At 54.7% G+C, this 25,347-nt stretch overlaps 2 protein-coding genes across 2 annotated transcripts in view; both read right to left on the minus strand.

Annotated features, from left to right (window-relative positions):
• Positions 1-3,403: 3,403 nt before the first annotated feature.
• KLHL35 (kelch like family member 35) lies at positions 3,404-9,808 on the minus strand. Its single transcript, XM_052653289.1, has 6 exons — positions 8,937-9,808; positions 7,794-7,978; positions 7,004-7,122; positions 5,949-6,137; positions 4,527-4,715; positions 3,404-3,592 (listed from the first exon to the last, which is right to left on the minus strand). The coding sequence occupies exons 1-6, from the start codon at positions 9,806-9,808 to the stop codon at positions 3,404-3,406; spliced, it is 1,743 nt and encodes a 580-aa protein (XP_052509249.1).
• Positions 9,809-14,818: 5,010 nt separating this feature from the next.
• GDPD5 (glycerophosphodiester phosphodiesterase domain containing 5) overlaps positions 14,819-25,347 on the minus strand; it is an 87,842-nt gene continuing 77,313 nt past the window's right edge. Inside the window, exons 11-18 of the mRNA XM_052652521.1 lie at positions 25,147-25,297; positions 24,385-24,603; positions 23,604-23,761; positions 23,223-23,370; positions 21,972-22,054; positions 21,475-21,489; positions 19,131-19,243; positions 14,819-16,382 (exon numbers count right to left, since the gene is read on the minus strand). Of these exons, the coding sequence (XP_052508481.1) occupies positions 16,234-16,382; positions 19,131-19,243; positions 21,475-21,489; positions 21,972-22,054; positions 23,223-23,370; positions 23,604-23,761; positions 24,385-24,603; positions 25,147-25,297 (1,036 nt within the window). The 3' untranslated portion in view covers positions 14,819-16,233. The remainder of the gene's footprint in view (positions 16,383-19,130; positions 19,244-21,474; positions 21,490-21,971; positions 22,055-23,222; positions 23,371-23,603; positions 23,762-24,384; positions 24,604-25,146; positions 25,298-25,347) is intronic.

The raw sequence follows: 25,347 nt of genomic DNA on the forward strand, positions 1-25,347 counted from the left end.
ACATGTCCAGGAGTGAGTCCTTTCTCAAGCTGAAGAAAGTTTTCTGTAAAGGGTTGAGAGGTGGTTGCTGAAAATTGTAGTGTTTGAGCTGAGCTGAGGTGTCGGAAAAGACTTAAGAGTCTGTTCGACTGCAAGGAGATCAAAGCAGTCAATCCTAAAACAAATCAGTCCTGAATATTCATTGGAAGGACTGATGGTAAAGTTCCAATGCTTTGGCCACCTGATGCTGGGAAAGATTGAAGGCAGGTTAAGGGGAGGACAGGATGAGATGGTTGAATGGCATCACCAAGTTGATGGATGAGTTTGAGTAAGCTCTGGAAGTTGGTGACGGACAGGGAAGCCTGGCATGCTGCAGTCCACGGGGTCACAAAAGAATCAGACGCGACTAACAGTCAACATTTTCTATGTCAGAAGGTAATTTTTTTCTATTTTCTCCCTCAGAAACAAGATTTTTACATTTCATGAAATTTTTATTTCTTCTTTAACAACTAAGTACAGTAGTAGCTCCACACGCACATCCCTTATTTTCAGCGGATACACTTCAGGCCCCCCAGGGGTGCCCGATACAGCAGACGGGAAACTCCGTATACTAAGGTTTTTCCTACACTAATGGGTGGGTAAATACACAGCATCGACACATTTTAGACTTTTGAATCCAAGACTTCCTTGGTATAGTGGGTAAGAATCCACCTGCCAATTAGGGGACATGGGTTTGATCCCTTATCCAGGAAATTTTACGTGCTGCAGAGCAGCTAAACCTGTGCACCACAACCGCTGAAGCCCTCATGCCTGGAGCCTGTGCCCCACAAGAGAGACCACTGCAGTGCACTGCAACTAGAGAAGGCTGGGTGCAGCAACAAAGACCCAGGGCAACCGTCAATGGAAAAAAACCCAGTGAGTCCATAGAGGGATCGTGTGATATCGAGTTTTATTCTGTTGTGTATGAAGTAAATGAAGTCTTCTAGTTCCTTTGAAGCCCACTAAAAATTCCAGTTATGTAGCTTACTGAATGGTAACAATTCACATTTGGCAGGCAATCTGGGAACCCAGAGAGCCGGGGGACCCTGTATATATGGTCTAACCAGTCGTTCTAGGACATTAGGACACGTGGCTGTGGCTGTCACCTTTTGCTTGTCTTCCTGTGAGCCTCTCCAGGGATACGCACTATGTCTGCCCTCGTCAAGTTCCAAGTCCATAAGATCACGGACAATACCCTATCTGGGGTGGAGGGTGTTAGGTCTGCCCAGGCCTGACACCTTTCTCAACAGCAGGAAAGAGCATTGGCACTTGGCATAAGCAAGCACTGGGACAAATGGCCATCATGGGAGAAACCGGGCAGTCTGCCTAGCTAGACAGAATTGTTAAGCGTGGGGAAGATGCCCATGTCTCTGGGGAAAGCTTGCCCTGGCTTTTACCTGGGTAGGCAATAGAGCACCTTCTTTGCCTTGTTCTGGTGTTTTCCACAGGGTGGGAGCAGGCAGGCTCTGAAGCTAGGCCTCTATCCCACTGCCCTCCCCTTTTGCCATTATCAGCATGTCCAGATGGTCACAGGGTCCCTAATCTGGGATAATCGGAGGGTGGGAGCTCAGCTGGTACCCAGGCCTTTGTGCTGGGTGTGATGGGCCAGCCCCAGCTGGAGAGAGCATGCAGACAGGGCCCTGGGGCTTTGGAAGATGGAGAACAGCATGGGGCTGCCCTGTACTGAAGGGGATAGAGGAGCAGATGATAGCTCTTCAAAAGGCAATCTGAGTGCAAATAAGGGGAGTCCCAGATGGGGCCTGCCAGCTCTGCTGGGCCTGGCCTCAGAATCTGTGGCGTCCATCCTTTGTTCCCTCTTTATCCTCCACTGGGCTCACCCCTCCCCACCCGACAGTTTTATGTTGCTGCCCCAGAGCCCCAGCCAACCCAGCTGTTCATAATGGCATCAAGAGCTTGTGACCCCCATTTATGCTGGGGCGGTGGCATGTCCAGATGCAGAGCTGGACTCATTGGTGTCTCAGAGGCCTGTGGCACTGGTGCCCACTACCCTGGGCTTCCAGTTTGCTGTGAGCCTTGACCCCAAGTCTGCTCAGGGTTCTGCAACTGTCTCTGTTTTGTTTCAGCTTCTTTCATGAATGGAGGAGCCCCACCTTGGCCCAGGCTTATAGCAGTGAACCTGGGTTTGGAATCTTTTTAACACCTTTATCCCAGAGTCTAAACCTAAAAGCTTGAGCTTCTGCCTTAGGTTTTACAGTTCTGTTTCTGGTCCTCAGACATGTTTGCTTACTATGAGCTTATGCCTCTCTTTAGTTGTCTGATTTTTAATTTTATCTATCACTGAAAGTGTTAGTTGCTCAGTCATGTCTGACCCTTTGTGACCCCATGGATTGTAGCCTGCCAGGCTCCTTTGTCCATGGAATTCTCCAGGCAAGAATACTGGAATGGGCTGCCATTTCCTTCTCCAGGGAATCATCCCAGCCCAGGGATCGAACCCTGGGTCTCCTGCATTGCAGGCAGATTATTTACCATCTGAGCTAGCAGGGCTAGGTGGTTAAATTGGAGAGGATGGTTTAGAAAGGGAGAAGCATTCTGACCAGAAGTTCCTCTTAGATTCTGAAGCTTCATGAAATCTGTGGGCTATATATTCTGCCTTCTACTAAGTATGTGGCCTTGGGAGAGCCTTCTTATCTTACAGATATTAGTAACTAGCTGACTAAAAGTTGTTTTTTTTTTTTAACTGTTGATAATCTGAAATATGGGCTTCCCAGTTGGCTCTAGTAGTCTCTTATGCAAGAGACAGAAGAGATGCAGGTTCGATCCCTAGGTCTGGAAGATGCCCTGGAGAAGGGCATGGCAACCTACTCCAGTATTCTTGTCTGGAGAATCCCATTGACAGAGGAGCCTGGTGGGCTATAGTCCATAGGGTCACAAAGGGTCAGACATGACAGAAGTGACTTAGCACAATATGAAACAAGAATAGTGACTATTCCTGGGAGGAACGTGGGAAGGGATGGATTGGGAAATAGGGGGACCTACAAAGGCATTTGTAATGATCTATTTCTTAAGTTAGGTTGTGGGAACACAGATATTTATTTTATTAGAATTCTTAAACTGTACAAAATATATTTCTTTTTATGCATGAAATATTTCATGATTCTTTAAAATGTCCATACTGTTATTAAATGAAGTAACATGAAGTGCTGAAGTGCTTTGTAAAGAGTCATAGCAGGGAGCAGATATTGGGTATTACTTCTCCAGGCAAAGGAGGCTTGAGCTGGAATACAGACTCGACCTTTGAAGAAGGTTTTATTTCTACAAGAAAAGGGGCAGTAAGTTAAGATGCTGTTTACATGGAGGTGTCATAAGGGGAGCAGTGGTGAGCCTGAGTTCTCCCTCCCCTCCCACCTCCTGCCTCAAGTATGAGTCACCTGCCCAGGCTCTGGACGATGGTGACGCAGCCATGGGAGCTCGTGCAGCGCTGCAGGGACGGCTGGGCCTCCACCTGCCCACTGCTGGGGTCAAAGGTAAAGACCCTGTCGGTGCTTTCCCCGAGATCATCCCGCCCGCCGAGGATGTGGACTTTCCCATCACACACAGTCACGCCACAGCTCTCCTGGGTGGACAGACAAAAAGACAATTAGCTATGTGGTCCGGCCAGGGGCTCCCTCTGTTCCTAACTGGCTAGGCCAGACGACAAAACCTTGACCCACAGAGTATGAGCAGACAGTCTGGATGGTAGAGAAGTAGGAATTGGATGGACCTGACTTCAAGCTCTGGCCTGACCTTTACTAAATGAATGACCTTAGACAAGTCATTTCACCTCTCTGGGCCTCAGTTTCCTCACCGGCCAAGTAAGAATAACAGTACCTTCTTCATAACGTTCCTTTAACTTAATGAGAAAGCACATAAAGCATTTTACGTAGTGCCTGGATTATAGTAAGCACTCCAATAACAGTAATTACCACCACCACCATCTTCAGATCTCAGAGAAACCAGAAATCTTAGGCTCCTAGAATTACTGGAGATCAGAACTGGCAAGGACCACCAATCCATCCACATCCCTAGATACTCTCAGGAGCTTTGGAGAGGGAACAGAACAGTGAGGAGGGGCAAGGAATGCAGAAGTAGAGCATCCGAGGGCCGAGCACCTCCCTTCTCTAATAGCAGTGAGGCAAGGGAACTTAGCAAGGCCCCTCTCCGCCTCCTTCCTCCTCCCACAAGAAGCTACCAGGTAGTGGCCTACAGAGCAGGAGAGACTGCAGGGCCACTGTGACCAAGCTCCCCATCCAAAGCTACAGCACTTCGGGGCTGGGATTCCAGGTTCTGCCTCACGTGGCCTTGCTGGTGGCCTCAACCTCTCTAAGGCCAGTCTTCCTACCTTTGAAGCCCAAGGCTGATTATCATTGTAAGAACTAAACTAGAGAACATGTAAAACCACCTAACATGGAGTCAGACTCACTACCTCTGAGATCCAGATCCTTAGAAGTGAGTCTTTACCCTCCTCAACGGAACCAGTGCCAGGGCTGTACCCAGGAGCCTCCACTCACCACAGGGCTGGGGAGGACAGCTGCCTCCCCCCAGACATCTGTGCCAGGGTCGTAGGTGAAGATTTTGCTCATAAGGCCACCAACCACATAGATGGTGTTCTCCAGGGAGACAGCGTCAAGGCACCGCTGTGAGAAGGGAGCCGGTGACCGCAGGCTCCACCGGTCCTCCTTGGAATCAAAGCACTGCACCTGAGGGGCAGGAGTGGCAGTGGTGAGGCCTCAGCCCCTGACTGCCCCGCTGCCCACACCTCTCACTTCTCTGTTGGGGGCGCTCATTCAGCACATTTGCCTGTGTCCACCAGTTCTGAGCTTGGGTCCCTCCCCGCAAGTGTGCTCTGCCTGGTTCCACATTCTAGCCCCTCTCCCTGGACTCCTGTTGTCAAAAGTTTTCTCATCTTTCAAGGTCCAGGAAGAGGTCTGTGTCCCAGTACTGTCTGCATTAGCGCTGTAGAGGGTTCTCAGAGCAGGTCCCCTGTGGAGATGCATTCCTGGCTGCACAAACTGTCAACCCTCTTTCTCCTTTCTGGTGCGCTGAGGTCGTGACAAGGTTCCAGCTGGGGTGTCTTGCCGCCCCCATTCCTATAGCTGTCTATAGGCCTCCTAGGCCCACAGGTGTTTATGCCCTCCACAATTTCTGAATGTTCGAACTGCTGCACAAGAAGGTGCTAAAGGGCATTCCCCTAGCCAGCCCAGGAAGCACACCAGGAAGGTGTGTGGGAGTGGAACTTTAGTGAGAGTCCTAGTTTTGGAAAGTTAGATCTTAGGGCCACATTCCTGTGAGGCCATCAGGGCAGGGAGGAAGCTGCCACAATGTTTTGTTCACAAAAAGCCTAAATGTACAAAATTTGTACATTTTTTGATAGATGGAGAATTTGATAGGCTATGATTCAGCCACCCAGTATACTATTACACAGACACCAAAATGATAGCTGTGAAGAGTTTCTAAGCATGTAGGAAGTACTTATAGTTTGAAGAAGAAAAAGCAGGATAGAAAATTTTACTAGTGGATTGTAAAATTGAAACAGAAAAGCAAAAGTTAATTCAGAGGAAGCCTGGAAGGCAATGTACCAAATATTAATAGCAGTAGTTATCCTTACCTGATGAGATTATGGTTTCTATTTCTGTTTTCTAAATTTGCAATAATAAGTGTATTATATTTTCGAATGGAGGAAGAGCATTTTAACTACCATTGCCCTCACTTAAGTTTTTAAATCTTTGAAACCCATATGGCACCAGGCCAAACATTCAGGTCCAGACCTACTGTGTGACCTTGGAGTCCTTTTTCTGAATTCATTTCCTTGCCTGAAATATGGGGAGGATGACTCGGTGCTGTCGATTAAATCAAGAAAATGGACAAAGACATGAAAGAGGTAGCTCTGCTCCGGGCACACAGCAGGCCTCCCCCGCGCTCTGCTGGCCCACCTTGTTGGTGCTGACGCCATCCTGCCCAGCACCCCCGATCACGTAGAGCCGGCCGGCGCAGGGGGCCACAGCGGCTGAGCTTACTGCCTCGGGGAGCGGGGCCGCGGACGCCCAGGTGTTGGAGAAGGGATCGTAGCGTTCCACGCTGCGCAGTCGACGCAGGCCATCGAAGCCGCCCACTACGAACAGCTGTGGATGAGGAGGTCACCTTGAGCCAGGGCTTCCTGCATCTCCGCCTCACAGCCGCAGGCTGGGTGTGGAGAAACTGTCCCACCCAGGGAGCATCCCAGCTCCTGGCTCCGCCTCTGCCCCGGTCATTACTGATCCTCCCTTAGATTTTCCTCTATTAATGGGGACTGGTTTCTAGGATGGGTAGTGAATGTGGATAGTGAAGTGAAGTCGCTCAGTCGTGTCCAACTCTTTGCGACCCCATGGACTGTAGCCCACCAGGCTCCTCCGTCCATGGGATTCTCCAGGCAAGAATACTGGAGTGGGTTGCCATTTCCTTCTCCAGGGGATCTTCCCGACCCGGGGATCAAACCCAGGTCTCCTGCACTGCAGGCAGACGGTTTAACCTCTGAGCCACCAGGGAAGCCCAAATGTGGATAAGATCTGCAAAATAACTGGCACCAAGTTAATGCTTATGGACAGCTATAAAAATTACTATAGAAATACTATAAAAATAGCTAGTAATTTCTTAAAGGTTTACCACCTAACTTAACTGACCCATTTTATTTGCATTTCTGAACTTGGGGTGTAACTTACAAAGATAATTGGCAGGTTTTTTTTTTTTTTGGTTGGTCTTAAGTGGCAGAGTCAAGATTCAAACCTAGGTTCTTTGACCCCAGAGCCCACACCCTTGACCTCCTGACTACCAGACTGTACTGTCGTTGCTATTTTTATTAGCATTACCATTATTAAGCAACTTGGAGCAAGTTCTTTTTCTTTTAGGTGCCCTAGATCCCTTCTTAAAGAGAGGATCCTAGAGGGCCCTCCCCGAGAAGGCCACAGATCTCTGCCTTGGGCCCAGGGTGGCAGCGGCGAGGCGCCCCTACCTGCCCCTGCACCACCGCCATCTTGTGTCTCCACCGGCCCCTGTGCAGCGAGGCCACTTTGATCCAGGTGTGCAGATGGGAGCTGAACATCCACACATCACGGCTGTTGATGTGGCCTCCTAGGGGGAGAGAAGCAGCTGTTGTCCCCAGGCCCTCTTGCTATCCCCTATCCCCAGGGCACTCCGGGAGAGCAGGGGCTGTGTTTTATTCTCTGAATCTCTAGGGCCCAAATCTCAGGGAGGGCACAGTCCACTGGTATCAAATCGATCTTTGCCATTGTGCCATGACAACAGGGAAATTGTTGACTCCCTATAAAATTGTGTTGTCATGGGAATTAACTAATATAAGCTGCTTAGCATAATGCACAGCACATGGTGGGCTAGATAAAGAGAAGTGGTTAATCTGAATTGAAGTAAACACTGCTGAATAAGGGGTGGAGTCACACCAGCGATTGCTCTGCAGTACCTCTACAGCATGGTGGTGGTGGTTTAGTCACTAAGTCGGGCCCCATGGACTGCAGCCCACCAGGCTCCGCTGTCCATGGGATTTTCCAGGCAAGAATACTGGAGTGGATCGCCATTTCCTTCTCCAGAGGATCTTCCTGACCCAGAGATCGAACCCAGGTCTCCTGCATTGCAGGCAGATTCTTTACTGACTGAGCTATGAGGGAAGCCCACCTCTACAGTATCAACAACTGTAGGTTATCAAAAGGATCTGGTTGGAGGAAAAACAGAGGGCATGAAATGATGAGCCAATCCTGTGGGACTCCATTTATGGCCTCCACCCTCACCAGAAACATAGATGTCATTGCGGAGAGTACACGTTGCGAACTCTGAGCGAGCATAGCCGGGCAAGCTGGGCAGCGGGGTCCAGCGCCGGCTGTCTGGATGGTAGGCGTCGGTGAAGGGCAGCTTCAGGAGCCCCTTTCGGTCACAACCACCGATGACCACGATCATTTCAGCTAGGTCCATGAATCTGGCAGGGGGACAAACCCAATGCTGGTTAAGCTACACCCAAGTTTCAGCCTTTTCACCCTCTCATCGACTGCACTATGTGGTCCTGCTCCCCTTCTGCTCCCCATCCTCCCCATGTTGGATTCTACCACTTTCAACCTCCCCTCTGGCTATTGAGGGGAAGAGGATCATTACTCCTGACCCCATGTTGCTGATCTCTAAGTTACAGGAAAAGAATGCTTACAAAGCCCTCACCCTTACTTAGAAAAGTTATCTTGTTTAATCGACTTTGGCTTTCCAAAGGTTATATAGCTGAAAGTAACAGAGCTAGAATTCAAGCCCATTCTCTTGACCTCCATCGGGGAGTAATTTTGCCATGTCCCTCCTCCTATAACCATACCATCTCCTAAACCCATCCCCTAATCACGAAATCCATTGAACCAAGGTACACACCCTTTTAGCAAAGCATTCTCCCCTCCCATTGACCCCTCAGACTTCTGACTCCACCAGAATTATTAAACCCTTTAGCCAGTTCCTACCTAATTCCTTTGACAAATACTGAACATCTTGTACTCTTGTTCCAGGCCCTGAGCTTACTGTTGGAGATACATTGATGACTAAGACAGACTGTCCCTTATTCCTTCGAGAGCGACAGACCATCCTGACTACTCCACCCAAAGCCTTTGGTCTGATGTTCCAGGGGTGGGAGTATGCCTCTTTCATTTTTCCCCAGCCTATTTTAACCCCTTACTAGACCGCGCTCCCTGAGGTTAAACGGTGTCTCCAAATCACTCCGGAGACTACACGGGACAGTTTGTACATGAGAATTTTTCAAGGACCCAGAATCAAGCCTATGAAATGTCTGTTGAGTGTATGACAATCTCATTCAAGAGGCATGATCAAGTGATGGGATTAAAGGACGGTGGAGGATTGTGCGAGCGGCTGAAGAATGCCTGAGTAAGGCAGGGCGGGAGGCATACCTCCGCGGCCGGGCTCGAAGTGCGCTAGACTCGCGGCCCAGGATGAAACAGGCGCGGGCCTCTAGAAGCAGCGGGCGGCACTCGCTGCAGGCCTGCAGCAACTCATCGGCCTCCACCTTCTCCAGGAAGTAGGCGGGCGCCAGAAGGGGCAGTCGCACGTGCTCCAGCAGGCGCCGCAGCTGGCCGCGGCGGGCCGGCGCGTCGTGGCGCACCCAGCGCATGGCCGCCTCGAACACGGCCTCCTCGTGCGCCACGCCCAGCGCCGGGTCTGCCAGCAGCGCTGCCACCTCGTCAGGCGTCAGCTCCAAGAAGTCAGCGTGGCGCGCCACTTCGGCGAACGCCTGGCGCAGCACGCGGCCGCAGCGCTCAGCCAGAGAGGCGAGGGAGAAGGCGGCGGCCACGCGGCGCAGCGCCAGGCTGTTAGCGGCGCGCAGGCGACCCTCGAGGAAGCGCGCGCAGGCCTCACGCAGGCCGGCCACGCCCAGCCGCTCAGCCAGCGCCAGCACCGCGGCCGCCTCGTCCTCGGCGCGCAACCGCACGCCCGCGCAGTACACGTAGTCGAGCACTACGGCCAGGGCCGTCGCCACCGCTGTCCCGGCGGGGCCTGGCGCCTCGGGCACCACGGGCACCACGGCCAGACCACGCTCTGGCCGCCCGGCCGCGAACAAGCTGCGGAAGTAGGCACTGCCCGCGCTAAGCGCCGCGCGGTGGCACGGGAAGTCGCGGCCACCGGCTCGCAGCACCACGTCGGTGAGGATGCCGCTCCGCCGGTACGCGTTCAGGGTCTGCAGGACACGCTGCGCGTGGCAGGACCCCGCGCATGGCGCCTCGGAGCCCCACTCCGACTCCTCCAACACCGGGCCGTTCAGCATCCTGCCGGGCAAAAAACACAGACAGCGTCGGCAAATCCATCTAGCTGGGGCCCTGCTAGAGGACAAGAGGCCCCTCTTCCATCATTCCTTCTTTAGTTCACTAGTTTACCCAGGCAGGTGCGCACGATCTTAACATGTGTCCCCCCCCCCGCCCCCCCATTCATGCAACCGCACTCCCTTCCATATACCCATCGAGATTCCAAATGGCCTCAAAGAGCTGGTCCCTGCCTACCCAACAGGCTAGACCGGTAGTTGTACCCACTTACCCACTTCAGCCATATTGCTCTTCCTGTGCTTCAGGCTCGCTAAGCTTTTCCCTGTCAGTCTCAGCAGGAGACAGATGGCATACTTTTAACGGGTAATTTAAGAAGACTCTAATAAAGGAAGGATTTACAAAAGCATAGGCAGTGCTTTGGGACTCCTACAAAGGATAAAGCAATGCCACGTGGCTACCAACAGCCGGGAGACTTTACCTCCCAAGGTCTAAAGGCAGAGGGCTGGGAGGTTATTGGAAACTATACAAAATACCTGTATGAGAGCCCTCTGACAGGAGCTGCAGCCTTTGGTCAAGGAATTCTGGTGACCTCACAAAGATCCAGTATGTTTGGGGGAAGTAGGCGCTAACCCCCTCTCCTCATCCCATCTGCTCGCCTAGGGATCTCTGTAGGTGCTCCCCATTAACCACACACTGATTATACTAGTTAATATCTGCCCCTCCCCAAGAGTACAGGATCTGGCCCATAGTAGGTGCTCAGTTAGTGCCTGCTCAAGGTCGAGTGAATATATTGAGCTGGTGTTTATTGAGAGCTCTTTTCTGTGAAAGGCAGTGAACAAGATTGTCCCTGCCCTCCTGGAGCTTCCATTGAGGTGGGATCCCCTGAGGAAATACAGAGCATTAGGGGAGCTAAGAAGGGGCACTTCACCCAGTTGGAGGGGAGTCAGGGAAGGCATCCTTGAGAAGAGACAGAAGAAGAGATAGAATTAGCCAGGTGAAGGAAAAGGAGTGGGAGGGAGGAAGTCTCCAGCTGAGGGAACAGCCTGTGCAAAGACCCAGAGGGAAAGAACGCATGAGGTTAAGAGCCCAGCCTGGGAGGGAAGTTGACCCTCTTTCTGGTAAGTTCTCTGTTCTCTAGGAAGCCCCGTGGCGGGTGGTGGGAACACTGGCTCTAAGGACTAATCCAGGTGCCGATCCTGCCTCTGCCACTGACTCGCTCGCTGTGTGACCTGTGCAACACCTCCCCTTTAGTTTCCTCGTGTGAAACAGGGTCATAAATGCCTCCCTTGTGCAGTGGTTGTGACCTGGTGACTGTTAAATGGAATGTATGAGAAGTGCTAGGTTTATAGTACCAACTGAACAAATGTTTCCTTACATACTTTTACCCGGGAGGAAGGGAGCACATCACATATGTTAGTTGCTTTTATGTACAAATTTCATTTGATCCTCAAAAACCTGAAGTTTCTTTAGACTCTTCCTTTTCTTTTTTAAGTTTGTCATGAGGAAGCAGTCACATAGATAGAACCTGCCCTTCAGAGGTTGCTGTGAGGGTCAAAGGAGGGGTGTCTGTGAAAGCATTCTGTAGCCTGAAGGGCTGTAACGAATTGCTTATGAATTGGCCATTATGAACATGCAGCCTCTGCTTCCATACCTCCGGGGACAGGGGGCTCACTCCTTTATGTGGCCACTTACTCTAGGGGAGCAGATGTCTGCTCTCTGCACCTTGCCCTTCCCTCCATTCTCCTGATCCCAGCTGCCATGCCTCCTCTGAGCCTGCTTTGCCCTGGGAGTCAGATCTTGCTTAGTAGTCAGTCTGGCTTTCACTGTTTATGCCTGGGCCATCCTTGCTAGTGGATCCCCTGTCTTAACATCAAAGGAAATGAGCTCCATGGTGGGCAGGGTCCCAGCAAGTTAACTACTTTGCCCAAGTAGAGGGGCTGAGCCCTGAACGCACTCTGCATGCCCCGTGGCTCAGCCACACTTGCCAAAGTGGGGGCATGTCTCAGGAGCAGCCCGGGACACTGGCAGGAGCTGGGGGGGGCGGGGTCATGGGAGCACGCTGCCCTCATTCTGTTCTCCACTGGTTGAGAAGGCAGCCACACTCTGAGCTGAGATCCAAGAAGGCAGATCTCATCAGCGTCAGGAAGGACTTCTCTCTGCAGAGACGTCCTGGCACAAGGGGAGAGGGAGGGAGTCCCCTTGGGGGAAATGCAGCAGTGTTTTTTCATTCATTCTCCTACTGTTTACGGCACTGGCACTTAGAACACACTGACACATCAGACCGAGTTTCCGCCCTAGGTATTTCCCGTCTGGGGGCTGAAGAACACCCCACTGGAACATGAAAGGTAGGGTTCCCTGGGCAGGGCTTGATTCAGTTTTCTCTCATCCCAGCTAAGAGTCTAGGTACCTCAAACTGAGGGTCCTGACACAGACTGAGGTACCCAGCCCCTAGAAGTTGACATGTCACCCTCTTTTTCACACACACCCACACGTACACACACACACTCAGACTTGTAGACACCACACAGCCAGGGCAGCGCTGCCGCCTAAGTCCCCAGCTGTACCTGGCACTTACCTGGCCATGACCTCTCCTGGGCACTCTGCGGCTGCTGCTCCTGCACTGACCACTCCTGTTTGTCCTGCGCCTGCACCCCTGGCAGCCTGGGTGCAATGTCCCTGCCACTCTGCCTGGACTCCCGCTCAGGCTCAGCTGCAGGAGGACAAAGGGGATGGACGCTGGTCGGTGGGGGGGGGGGGGGGGGGGGAGTGGGGGGAGGGGAGAGTTAAGGGGGAAGGGGAGGAGGGGACACTGGGCTTTTGTTCTGCTCTTGGACCAGCCCTGGGAGGGGGAGAAGGGAGGAGCTGGGAGTAGGTGTAGGATTGACTCTGCAACTCTGGGATCCATGTGCCCAGATTGGGGGTGATCTGGCGCTGGTTGTGCCCTTGAGTGATACGTGGATGTGAGGGTGTGTGTGTACGTGCAGGTGTTACAGGGTACGTGTATGTGCGTGTGGGAGTGCATGGGGATGTGGTGACCGTGTGGCATTGGGGCAGATGTGACTAAGAATGTACCTGTGCAGCTTAGAGGTCTAGGTTTTCCTCCTGCCTCTGTGACTGTGCAGTGTCTGTGTTCCTGCTTTACAGCAGACATGTCATTCTGGGACTTTGTGTATCTGGTTACAGGCATTGCATGTCCCTGTCTTTGTCTGCATCTCTGTGTGATTGTTCATCTCTGTGACAGGGGTCTGTCTGCATACAACAGGGGGCTGTGTCTCGTGGACTGTGTATGTGGACAGCATATGGTCCCTGGCTCTGTGGTACGGTATGAACTGAGATGGCTTTCACTCAACAGTGTACCCACCCTTGGAGTACAGTCAGGCAGGCGTGGTGGGTGTGGGGGAGAGAACAAGGCAGCTCTGGGCTGGCCTGGAGTCCTGGAGCCAGAGAGAGGTGGCGCCCTGGGATGGTGTCTGATCATTTGCTGCCTCTATGCAGGGCCATTGGGCCTGGTGTCTTTGGGGCAGGCAAGGGGGGTTTGCCTTCATGGAAGAGGGCAGCAGACTCTGGGGAGGTTGCCTGGACAAGAACCTGGATGGGGCAGGACACCTGGGACCTGGCCCTGGCTCTGCCAGGATTCTGCGTGCAGCTCCAGGCGGATAACTGCCCAACCCTTAGCCTTGGTTCTTCATTTCAGCAGGATTGGTAGTCTAGTTGTGGTTCTGGCTTCGTCTTACCAGGGTGCTGTGAAATCAAGAGGGGTTTGTGAAAGCCATGTGCCATGTGGAGTGGAGTGGGTGAAACTGGGATCCTGTTGGAACCCGCCCCAGCAACGCTCAGGCTGGCTGAGTTGGTGGAAGGAATTGTAATGGGAGGGGTCAATGGCTAAGCATGTGTCCTGAGGCCTGGGGGAGTCTGTTCCAGGGACTCTGCTCCAGGGAATGGTGTATCCTGCTTCCACCTAAGAAAGGATTGTACATGTGGCTCTATGTTAAAGGATGTGAGTGATTCGGGCACCATTATACTGGGGACAGAGGGTCCAGAGAGGGCGCTGGAGGGGGCGGGTAGGCTCAGCCTGGACAGGCCTCACCCAGTAAGGTCCAAGGTAGCAAGAGAGGAGTGGGTCTGTGGAGATGGCTGGAGGGAGGGGCCCTGTCTCCTGTTTCCCTGTGAAGGGCAGTCAGGCTGTCCTCCACAGACAGGGGAGGTTACGAAGAGGGCACTGGGAAGGTGGGCTTCCCAGTAACCCCCCAGGTCAAGGGACAGGAGCCAGGGTTGAGCACAGGCTCAGCTGAGGGTGGAGAGGGGCCCAGCCATCTGCCTAGAGGGGGGATGGCCTCCATCTTCCCGTTGTTTGGGGTGAGGGGAGGCAGCCATACTGCCTCTGTGTTGGGGGGTGCAGGGGTCCAGTGTAGGGCCCCGGTGAGAGTGGGCTGCTGACTGGTTGTTCCACTCAGCACTCCCAGGCCCTTCTCCCTGCTCCTGAAGGCTCTAGGTTAACTCAAGTTGCCCAAGTGTGGCCAGGAGCCTGGAACATGCTGCCCAGTGGACCTAGGGGCACTGACTGGACAGGGAGGGGCTGGCATGAAAGACTGATTCCACTTTCCTGGGCAGGCCTGCCAGACACTGGAGAGGAGGTTACTGGGGTGTTTGGGTAGGGCAGTGTGCCCCACTGCTGACCCAGACAGTCCAGGTTTCACTCACACTTCCTCATGCCCAGGGAAAGCTGGAGCTGACCTCTGCCCCAGGAAGGGAGCACTTGGCAGATGTTTGAAAAGGGGAAAGGAGGGAGAGTCCCCCAAGAGTTTCCAGAGGGACGGTCCTAGAGGTTAGTGTGGGGGCCCAGTCTGGTTTCCAGCATTGGGAGGGATTTTTCTTTTCTTTTTCTGAATGAAGCCTCCAGACCCCAAGAATTTTATTCAGCAGGCCCCCATTTGGAGAAGAGACATACCCCTTGGTTCCCACGAAGCACCATGTTTATTTAATGCAGGCTGGAACTGGGGTTCAGCCTCCCCGTTCCCCCTTAGGACACACCCAAGACCATGCAGACTCTTAGGACAAATATGCGAGTTACAGACATCTTCCCAGGGTGGGCAGGGAGCAGGGGTCCAAGGACTGAAAGACAAGGACATCTGTGATCCCAGGGGCTGTATTTTGGCTTTCAGCCCAGGTGCCCCCCGTGCCAGGAATGGGAGTGGGCCTCTTCAGTCAAAGCCAAACCTCTGCCATCGTGGAGAGGCATCTCCTGACTAAGGGCCTGTTCCTCCATAGGCCAGGAGCTCAGAAACCCTTCATGTGACTGCTAGTCCCACTGGCCAGTCCTACAGTGGGCCCAGGAGCCTGCCAAGTCTGCCTTACCGTTCCCAGCTGGTTACGGAAGGTCCACAGCCAGGGTGGGGTCCTAGCTCTGCTGTACTAAGCTATGTGGCCAGGGATGGTCACTTTGCCTCTCCAAGACTGTCTCCCCCACCACAGGATGGGGACACTGGCCCCCCCGAACCCAGGACTCTTAAGGAAGCCCTAGTGCCACGTGAGGCGGGGAAGGGGCCCACCACTCTGCCTCTCTCCCATTCACTCCTGAGAATGGCTCTTCCTCAGTCATGGGACCTGAATCCCAAACCCTGCAGGCTCTGTCCCCACCCTCCCACCGATAATTCAGAGCTGAGACGTGTCAAGATGGCAGCTTTAATCATCCTGCCCAAGGCCCCTCAGGCTCCCTCCACTGCAGGCCTCCTTGGTCATACACCCACCATCAACCATGCCTGAACACTTTTCCCAGGTGGCCCCTGGCTCTTGGCCACTGACGTGGGAACCTGAGGTCATGTCAGTCTGTGGATCTCCTGGGTGTGGATCCAGCAGCCCTGAGCCTGCTCTTGCCATCTCCAGCGGCTCCTGGGGGACATGACCAGCATCAGTGGGAGGCTGGGTGGGGAGGACAAGTGTCCCCACCACTGGAGCAGGCATTCCTCCTGGGCCGAGCTTCCTTGTGCTTTGAGACTGACGGAAGAGCGGAGGTGCTGGGGCAGAGGCCCAGCCCAGCCCCTTGAGGCAGGAGAATCACCGACAAGGCGGTTTCCTCACAGCACGGACAGGAGAACAGACACACGTGAGCACACGCGGGCGCCACATCCTCTGCTGCTGCAGCGGGCATGGCACAGCCCAGTGACCCCCCCAAAGCTTCCAGGTAAGGATGCCAAGGAGGGCCTCAGGGAGTGGACCAAGCCCCGGGCCCCAAACTTCCCAGAAAACGGAGCCCCAGGCCTGCAGGGGCATCTGAGAGGCTAGAGGGGAGCCCCTCCAAAAGAGGCCGTGGCTGACAAGGGACCGGAGCCTATGAGGGGGCTGTGGAGTCAGCGCCCCGAGCATGCTTCTGCCAGCTCTGTGGGCTTCTCCTGTCTCCACACGAGGTACAGCTGGACAGACGGGTCTTCGGCTAACGCCCACTCCGGTCTGTGAGGGTCTTGGCACGGCTGCCGCTCCCCCGAGGGGCCACCGGGGCGGTGGCGCTGTCGGCATACGTGTCGTAACTGTTGTCCGAACATACGGAGAGCTCATCGGAGACCTCCATGCCATCGCTGATCTCTGTTGGGCCACAGGGAGGCAAGATGTGAGTGCAGGGAGGAGAGGGGGCACATAAGGAGGGCTGGCAGATACGGTGGGGAGGCGTGGCCTGTAGCAACTCCTGAGCAGGCACTTGGAGGCTGATGCAGCCTCAGGTTTCAGGTGTGGTATTGGTGTGTGAATCTGGCATTCAAGGCCCTTCTCAGTCTCTGCAAACATTCTGGTTGCGCCTCATTCTCCTCTCCCCTGGAACTCCAACCTCAAGCCACAGAAAACTACCTGCACCCTCCTGAGCGTGGCACCCGCGTGTTTACTCTCCCTGGGGCTTTGCATATATTGGCATGTCTCCTGGGCATGACCCCCCAACATCACCTCCTTTTCTTAAAATCTGGCTAAATTCTTCTCATTTCTGTTACTGCCCCCAGGCTGGGAGGGGGCCTCCTCACCCTGCCCCCTGCTGGTCCCCCTGCTCCATCACCATCTGTGACCCCCTTCAGCTGGAGCACTTCAAGGACACGGATAAGGCCTGGGCATCAGTGTTCCCAGTGCCTGGTGCAGTGCTGGACGCACAGCAGAGCCTCAGAAAAGGTCTGCTGAGGGCAGCGAAGCCTGCCCAAGGGGACTCCAGGTGCCTGGGTGGGGCTGATGGTCCCTAGAGAGGACTTCTCAACCAGGAATGGGCAGAGGGTAAGACCTGTGGTTGATTCCTCAGGGCCAGCACCCAGAAGGTGCTAAGTGAATGGCCTTTGGCACTGCAGGAAAGGTGAGGGGTGGGGTGCAGGATCTGACAGGCCTAAGTGCTGGCCTGCCTTCCATTCATTCTACCCACCCTTTCTGGTTTCTCTGAGTCAGGTACAGCGCAGGAGCCTGAGGATCCCAGACGCCTGTTCTGGCTCCTCCTTCCAGGAGCTCCTCAGTGTTGCCAGAGAGCTGTGGAATACTAGGGTACGCCCTCCAACCCAGCTCTGGTGCTCAGGGAAGGCTCCCAGGAGGAGGGTTTTGAGTGAGGGTAGGAGGAGTCGAGCACCCCAGAGGCAAGAATCTGCATATCCTTAGCACCCGGAGCAGTGCCTGCCACGCCTTGAAAGAAGGGTGAATGAAGGAGTGACTGAATGAGTGGATGTTCACACAGTCGTTGGAGCCAGCCCCCCCTAAAACCACAACCACCCACTCTGGGTCCAGGTTCATTCAAGCAGCGTTTACCAAGCACCCCTCTGGCATGGCACTAACCCTCACAAGTACTCTGTGAGGGAAACCTCGCCCATTTTACAGATGAGATGTCTGAGGCTGAGGTAGGTTAGGTAACAAATTCTTGTTCACACAGCGAGGGGCATAAGCTGGGCTTTGAATCCAGGGCCATCTGGCTTGTAAATACCTCCCAGATCTCTCCTCTCCCATTTCCATGCTCACGATTCCCATCTGAATTATTGGTTTCCTTGCTTTCAGCTTCCCTTTCTAACCTACCACCCTCTACACTTGTTAGGGATTGAATTGTGGGGACTTCCCTGGCAGTCCAGTGGTTAGGTCTCCACGCTTCCACTGCAGGGGGGCATGGGTTCAATTCCTGGTCAGGGAACTAAGATCCCATAAGCTGTGTGGTGTGCCCACCCCCCAAAAAGAGGTTGAATTGTGTTCCCCTCAAATTCCTATATTCCTACACTCCGCATGTGACTCTCTTTGGTAATAAGGTCACAGCAGATGTAATTAGTTAAGGTGATATCGTTAGAGCGGACTAGTGTCCTTGCAAAGGAGAGCTTCAAACACAGAGATGCATTCGCGAGGCAAGGGGAGAGGCCAGGACCAGATTTTTCCCTCACAGCCCTGTTGACACCTTGATCGTGGACTCAGCATTCCCAACTGTGAGACGATACATCTCTGTTTTTAAGCCACCTTTAAGCCATCTCTGTTTCAAGCACATGGTACTTTGTTACAGCCCTACTGTAACAAAGGCAAACCTATCTGTGACCCTCCTCTGCTTCCAGAACAAAGCCCAAGCTCCTGACCACACAGGCCCAAGTGCCTCCCCAGTGCCACATTGGGGTGAACCAGCCAGAGGCACTCCCTTCAAGCCGTGCGGAGTGACCTGGAGTTCTTGGTGCCCAGCAAGTAGGCCTTCCTTGCTGCCTCTGAACACAGGCTGTTCCTGCCTGGAGTGCCCTTCCTTCCCTCTGCTTGCGCAGTCCTCACCTCAAACCCATCAGCCAGGCCCCTCCTATCATTCCTTTCCATTTCAATGACATCACTCCTCACAAAGTGGGCCTGAAACCTTCCTCACTGTCCCAGGGAGTGCTGAACCCCTCTCCTCCTTGCATCCCCATCTGTTATATCTAATTCTCCATGTATTTGTTTGTACAGCTGCTTCCTCCTTCAGTCTGGGAATGTCAACAGGCAGCAAGCAGGGGGGGAAATCAACATTTGTGGGGTTCCTGTATGAACCAGGCATATGGCAGGATGGACCTTCAAAGCAGACTCCTCCCCCAACCCCAGCATGTCACCCTAGCCCACCACCCCTGGGGCTGACACTGAGCCACAGGACCTGGAGCTGATGGCTGCAGGTGGAGGGGTGTGTGTGTGTGTGTGTGTGTGTGTGTGTGTGTGTGTGCTTCCATGTCATTGTGACATGAAGCCAGGTGGGTATACATATGTCTGTGCCATGTGCCTGTCTGTACATGCTGCATGTGAAATATGTGTACACACACCCGTGTGAACCTGCAGGGTGCAGAGAACAGAGCCCAGAGCCTGTCTCAACCTGTCTGTGGAGTTGCACACCTGAGAAGATGAGCTTCTCCTTCATGATGCTGACGTCTCGGCTGGTCCGGCGTACTGCGGCACTCAGCATGATCTGCTCGGGGTTGTAGCTCCGGATGCCACCCAGGCGCCACCTGCAGAGACGGCCCCGTGGGCATCAGGTCCTTCCCCACCCTTCCTTGGAGCAGGGATCATGCCCACTTCCACAGACTCTCTGGAACTGGCCCGAGAGACCAGCAGGAATCTTGTCTGACTGTATAGAATCTGTGGGGAATCTGAAGCCCAGAGAAGGGTAGAGCTGGGGCCTGATCAGAGTCCACTGACTCTCAGCCACGGCTCTCCAGCCCTCTTACCTCCAGAACCCTACATCTGCTCCCCTTGCCCAGGAGGATGCTTAGGGGTTGGTTAGTTATATCTCAGGTGCCCCCAATTATACACCTGGCTCTCTTTGGATAGGACAGATTTGGGGGTGCAGGCTTAACAGGCATGACTGATGACCTGCCCTGGGGTACAAACCAATCCTGGGGAGTCCCAGCTAATGTCACCTATAGCTCCACCATTAGGACCAGGCTGAGTGAAGCCAGTGAGGACCCCCAGAGAGGAAGTAAAGGAAAGGAAGGAGAAGAGGGGAGACAGCGGGGATCTTGTCTTCACGTGGGGATCAAGCCAAGGGTACTGGAGTGACTTGGGGTGGGGCCTGCTGCTGCTCCATTCTTATAGCCCTGGAAGAGTGGGGGTGCATATCCCCTAACAGGAAGGGGCAGGCTGGAGTGTTATCCCTCTAACGGCTGGGGCAAGGTGGGAGCAAAATTAATTGAATGGGTTGAGGTGGGGCTGCATGGGGTGTGCAGGGACCAGGTGGAGCCAGGAGAACTGTTTCTTTGGTCCGGCCCAGAGCACAGTTTTGATTGTTACAGTTCCTCTGAATTAGCCCCAAATCCCTGGCCTCCGAACAGAGATTCTTCCTGCAATCTAAGAGAGAAGGACTCACTGGACCCCCACCCACACTCAGGGAAGCGGGGGATCAGCTTGGAAACAAAACCCAACTCCCCTGGGGCCCTAAGCCCTGCTGGAGTGGGTGGACGGAGCCCAGATTCCACGAGAAATCAATTGTTTCCAGATGGGATCAGCACAGCAGAAATGGACAGACAGATGGACAGGCAGACAGGTGGGTGAAGAGAGCAGACAGACATGGGGAAGCAGGAGGCAGAGGGGAAGGCAGTCTGTGCTCTGGCCGGGCTGGCCGCCCTACACGCGCTCAAGAACAGCAGCAGGGTCTCATTTATCACTGCGTGCCTGGCACCAACCCCCACGCCTGCTGTGTGGTGGGTGCTATAAGGAGTGTTGAGTGAATGAAGGGAAAAATGAGGCCCACAGGGAAATGATCTTCTCCCCCAGGGTCCTCTCCTCCATCAGGCCTCGCCTGACCCCCAGGAAGACAATCATGTCGCCCTGACGGTATCTCGAGTGGCCCAGCATGCCCACGGAGCACCCTGGGGCTCCGGGCAGAAGACCCGACTCTTTGCCACAGGCCCAGCACAGCACCAGCCAGCACGGGAGGACATCTGCCCACGGAGAGGATGGTGGAAATTCCAGGTAAACGGCCCTTCTCTGGGCTCAGCCCCACCGTCAGGGAGCCCAGGGCTCCTCTTCCTAGAAGCTGGTCAGTGAAGGTGCCTGACCTAGGAGGCACCTGCCCAAGGGGGACTTCTCATCTTGAAAATCAACATTAAACCCAGGAGGGAAGTGTCAGGCCCGGGTCTCTGCAGCAAGGTACATCTAGGACAGGAAGCTCAACCACTGGGGTCTCCTCCCAGGGGAAAGCTGGGAAGATGGTGCATATAGAGGAGAAGGGGAGGGTCAGCGTCAAGAGACAGGAAGTGAAAGAGATAAGAGAGGAAGGTAAACAGAGTGAGCAGTGGAAAAGGCGAACGGAGACGGGAGGGCAGCAGGTGGGCAGGGAGAGACAGAACTTGGTAGGCTGTGCTCCGGGCGTTGGGGAGGCCTCGCCCAAAGTGCCAGGCTGTGGCGGGAGGTGCGGGGGGGTTTTGCCCAGGCAGAACCCCCTCCACAGAGGGAGACACTTCGGTGCTGAGAGATGCCAGGTCAGCAGCCTGCAAGGAAATGTCTGCGGGAGGAAGAGAGAGCAGGGGGACACACACGAAGATGGAGAGAGAGCGGGAGGGCTGCAGGGGAGAGGAGGGGAGTGAGGAAAGGGAGGAGGCTTCAGGCAGGGCCAGGGCCTGGGAGGGGGACCTGGGCCTAGGGCTCCGCGAGAGGCAGGCTTTCAGACGGAAGTGGAGAAGGGGGTGGTGAGGAAGAGGGAGAAAGAGGAACAGGAGGAGGAGGACCACACCAGAATTACCTGATCAAGTGATAGCTGTGAGATGCCAAGAGTGCAGCAGAGAGAGGGGAGGGGGAGAGAGGAGGGACATGCGCCGGATCAGAGCGGTATGGGGCAGAGAGAGAACGTCAGTCAAGAGTAAAACCCCCCTCCCCGGGACCAGCCCACTCCCACTGCAACCACCACCCCAGCTGTCGTCCTGAAGGGTGGGGGGGAGCTGGCACGGGAACTGTGGGAACCCAGGCCCTGGGTGACACGGGGGGAGTGGGGAGACCAGCCCAGAGAGGAGCTGAAACTCACCAAGGAGTTTACACAGCATTCCAGAAGCCACTGGGCTGTGGCTGAGGGGGACGGGCTGGGGGCCACTGGGAGGCCTCCTTCTCCCCTGAACAGGGTGGTCTGGTCAGGATGTCTCCTGGCCAAGGGCTCAAGAGGATGGGACCCCACCCTCTGGCTGGGGTGGGGACTGGCCTGTCTTGGGCAGGGAAGACCACGGAAGGCGGTCGGGGCCTACTCACTTCTGGAGTACGAAGATGCCAATGATGAGGGTGAAGGAGATCAGGTCGGCGGTGACCCACATGAGACAGTACTCGTCCGGGGGCTGTGGACAGACGGCCCGTGGCCAGCTTCCAGTCATGCTTGGTCCAGACCAAGGGCCCATGGGCAGGAGGACCACATGTCACCCTCAGGGGCAGAGGAGGACTTGGAGGGGCTTGGGGTTTGTGTGTGTGGGTGTGTAGGATAAAAGAGAGCCATGCAGTAGTCAGAGTAGAGGCGGTGGTGTGTGCTAACCCTAGAGGATTTATGTGCTTAAGGGAGCTTAACGCGAGAGTCAAAATATGAAAGACAAACAGCTGAGTGAGAGGCTGTGACGTGACGAGCGGGTGCACAGGTGAGTGTGGGTGGATGTGGCACCATGTGGATGGGAGGGTACGTGTCATTGTAGGCTGTGGAGTGTGGGAGCTTCCCCTCCAGGGGGCCAGGGAGGTGCCTAGGAAGGCAAAGCCTGCAGAGCCAGGCCCCACAGCCCCGTGATCTCAGGGGAGCTGTGGAAGAGGGGCAGGGACAGGCCAGATGCACTTTCTGCTGTTGGTCAGCTCCTATGGCCTGGAAATTAGTGTGCTCGTAGCTGCTGCCGCCACGTCAGTTATTTCATCTCATTCCGAGCTGAGCCTTTGGAGATTTTCAAGGACAATGGGTGGGTGGATAAAGATAACCACCCAAATCCTAGATGATTCACTGACACTGGCAATGTCTTAGCCATAATGAGACCCTCCATCTGCCTTTCATGACTTCAGGGAAGTGGCAGTGGGGGCAGTGGATGGAGGTCAAGGGCTCCCCAAGACCCCTGGTTGGCAGAGCCGAGACTAGCACTCAGGCCAGTCTTCAGCTGCTCGACCAATTGAAATCTGGTTTCATTGGCTATACTCTCTGAGCAGATTTCAGTGTCTCCTATTCTTGCCCTCATGTTGCCCTCTCTTCTCAATTACTTTCCTTCCTTTAAAACAAAATGTAATAATCCTCAAAACCAAAAGAAAACCCATTGTTTATTTCTCTAGGGCTCTTGGTGTTTTTCCCATTTGGCTCAGGCCCAGGTTCCTCCCACCTCCCAGAATCTCCTGACCTTAGGTCAGAAGAATCTTCCTCATGTCCCCCTAAGTGTTCCCTCCACCCCTAACACGTCACCAGAGAGCCGCAGGTGTGGAGCCTGCTCCCCACTCCTGGGAGTCACAGGTAGCTATCAGACCCCCAGTAATCCTCCAACTCACCATGATCCAGAGTGGGGAAGGCACCTGGGACAAGGTGTGGGAGTTGTCAGAGGTGACGGATGGGACGCCTGCGCACCACAGCAGGGAGAAGAGCCACGGGGCATTGACCGTGTACAGGTTCACACTCAGGTTCCAGGACGCATAGTCCCTGTGGGGCAGCAACAGAGGCCGGTCAGCCCTTGGGCCTGTGTGGGAAGCCTGTAAAGCTTGGTCCTTCACACTCCCATACCATGCTCACAACTGGTGGAAGGAACCTCTGCTCCCAGAGGGCCAAGCTCACACACAAGCCCAGGTCTGCCCGATGCTCTCCACCTCTCCTCTCTGAGCCCGGAGCCCGCGTGTCCAGTCCTCTGGGTGAGTCTGGCTGGGTAGGGTAGGCACCTGAGCTCCTGGCGGGACACCTGAGTGTAGCGCAGGTTCAGCCGCTGGATGTGGCCTCTCCTCAAGCTGGCGGCCGCCTCCTTGGAGCCTGACACCTGCTGGAAGCCGGGAGCCACCTTTTGCACGAAGGGCCTCTGCCTGTTGGGCAGCCACAGGACCTGCAGGCAGGAGAGATGCAGCCTCTGATTTCTCTTCTATAAATGGGGAAGGGTGTCTATCCCTTCTGAAGCACCTGGAGGGGTTAAAAGAGGCGGGACCTGGCACACAGTGAAAGCCTACAGGTAATAAGGTGGTCCTCTGGACCATCTCCAGAGGATGTGGTCCCAGCCAAGGCTAGGAACGGCTCCGGCGACACCTCAGGGAGTTTTCCCTCCAGACCCTAGTCAGGACAAGATCGATAACCCCCCAAACGTCCACTACTCTGCACATGGACACCAGCGTCTGCTGTGCTGCCATAGTTGGTATCAGATTCTTTTGATTCCCAAGTATTACACCCCGAGGATGTGGGCAGCAGTTCACGGGAGTACTGTGTTCCCAAGAACCTGGCCCTGCTCCTGCCCTTTGTATATTTTAAAGGACCTCTTTGTTTCCTTCTCGTCCCTAGGGTGAACCCTGTCAGGAAGGTGTGGGGCATGCTACCCTCATTTTACTAATGTAGAAACTTGAGGTATGGAGAGGAGTTTATAGCTGGAACTAAACTCCAGGCAGGCCTGGTCTCCCTGCGGCCAGGGGCGGGGCGGGGCTCCCGAGGGGCGGGGCTCCATGCGCTTCAGGGCCTCACCTGGTGCTGGGGGAAGCCTGAGTGCAGAAGGGCCTCCAGCGTGATGTTGAGGAAGCTGCTGCGGTAGGGGTGCTCCCCCGGCGGGTCACGCAGGTTGAGCAGCAGCGTGGCATTGCCCTTGGCCAGCTCCAAGAGCTCCACTAGTCGGCAGATGGACTGGTTTTGGGCCTCCCTGTGGTCGGAGGGTGACAGGGAGCTGGCTGTCCAGAACGGGTCCGTCTATCAGAAATAGGGACACACATGGTGGCCTCACCAGTCCTATGGGGCCTCCACATGCCTTCCTGGCTATGGAACTTGGAGACGTCTGAGCTGCCAGTGTCTGCTGGTGTGTGCAAGTCAGGCAAACTGAAGGCTGTGGCCCCATGGGGACTCTAGATTAACCCAACCTTAACCTCTCTATCCCAGTCTGCTTACCAAAAGAATTATTTGCTTGGAACATTTCCCAGACCCCAGTACGTTTCTCCTTTAGTACCATTTCAGATCAGAGAACCGACTTTGTCTAGAGTTTTACAGTGTTAACAGTTTTAACTATTACTATCACCATCAACTTTTTCTGGTAGGGGGGCAGAACCAGAACAGGCAGTGACAGCCACGATATCTGGGCCGCAGTGGCATGAGCCAAGGAGGCCACCAGCCAGCCTGGCTGTGAGTCAAGGAAGCTGGGCGTGTGAGGGTCGCCTGAGCGGCAGGAGGCCCCCGGTCCTCTCTGTGGGGTCCCGCCCATGCTTTCCATGCCTAGGACTGGGACAGGTGCTGCCAGACCTTCAGGAACCACTGGCCGGCGTTGAGCTTCTGCAGGATGGTCCAGTTGAGCATGGAGGCGGGCCTGCGGGCGAGCTCCGGGAACTCCTCCTCCACGTTGGTGGTGCGCCGCAGGGTGGCGTCGTGCATGAGGAAGGGCACCCCATCGAGGCTGCAGGAGGGTGGGGCCACGGAGTCACTGCCCACCCGGGTCCCTCACCT

This window comes from Budorcas taxicolor, chromosome 15, assembly GCF_023091745.1.
Source record: "Budorcas taxicolor isolate Tak-1 chromosome 15, Takin1.1, whole genome shotgun sequence".
In the NCBI taxonomy this organism is placed as follows: domain Eukaryota; kingdom Metazoa; phylum Chordata; class Mammalia; order Artiodactyla; family Bovidae; genus Budorcas; species Budorcas taxicolor.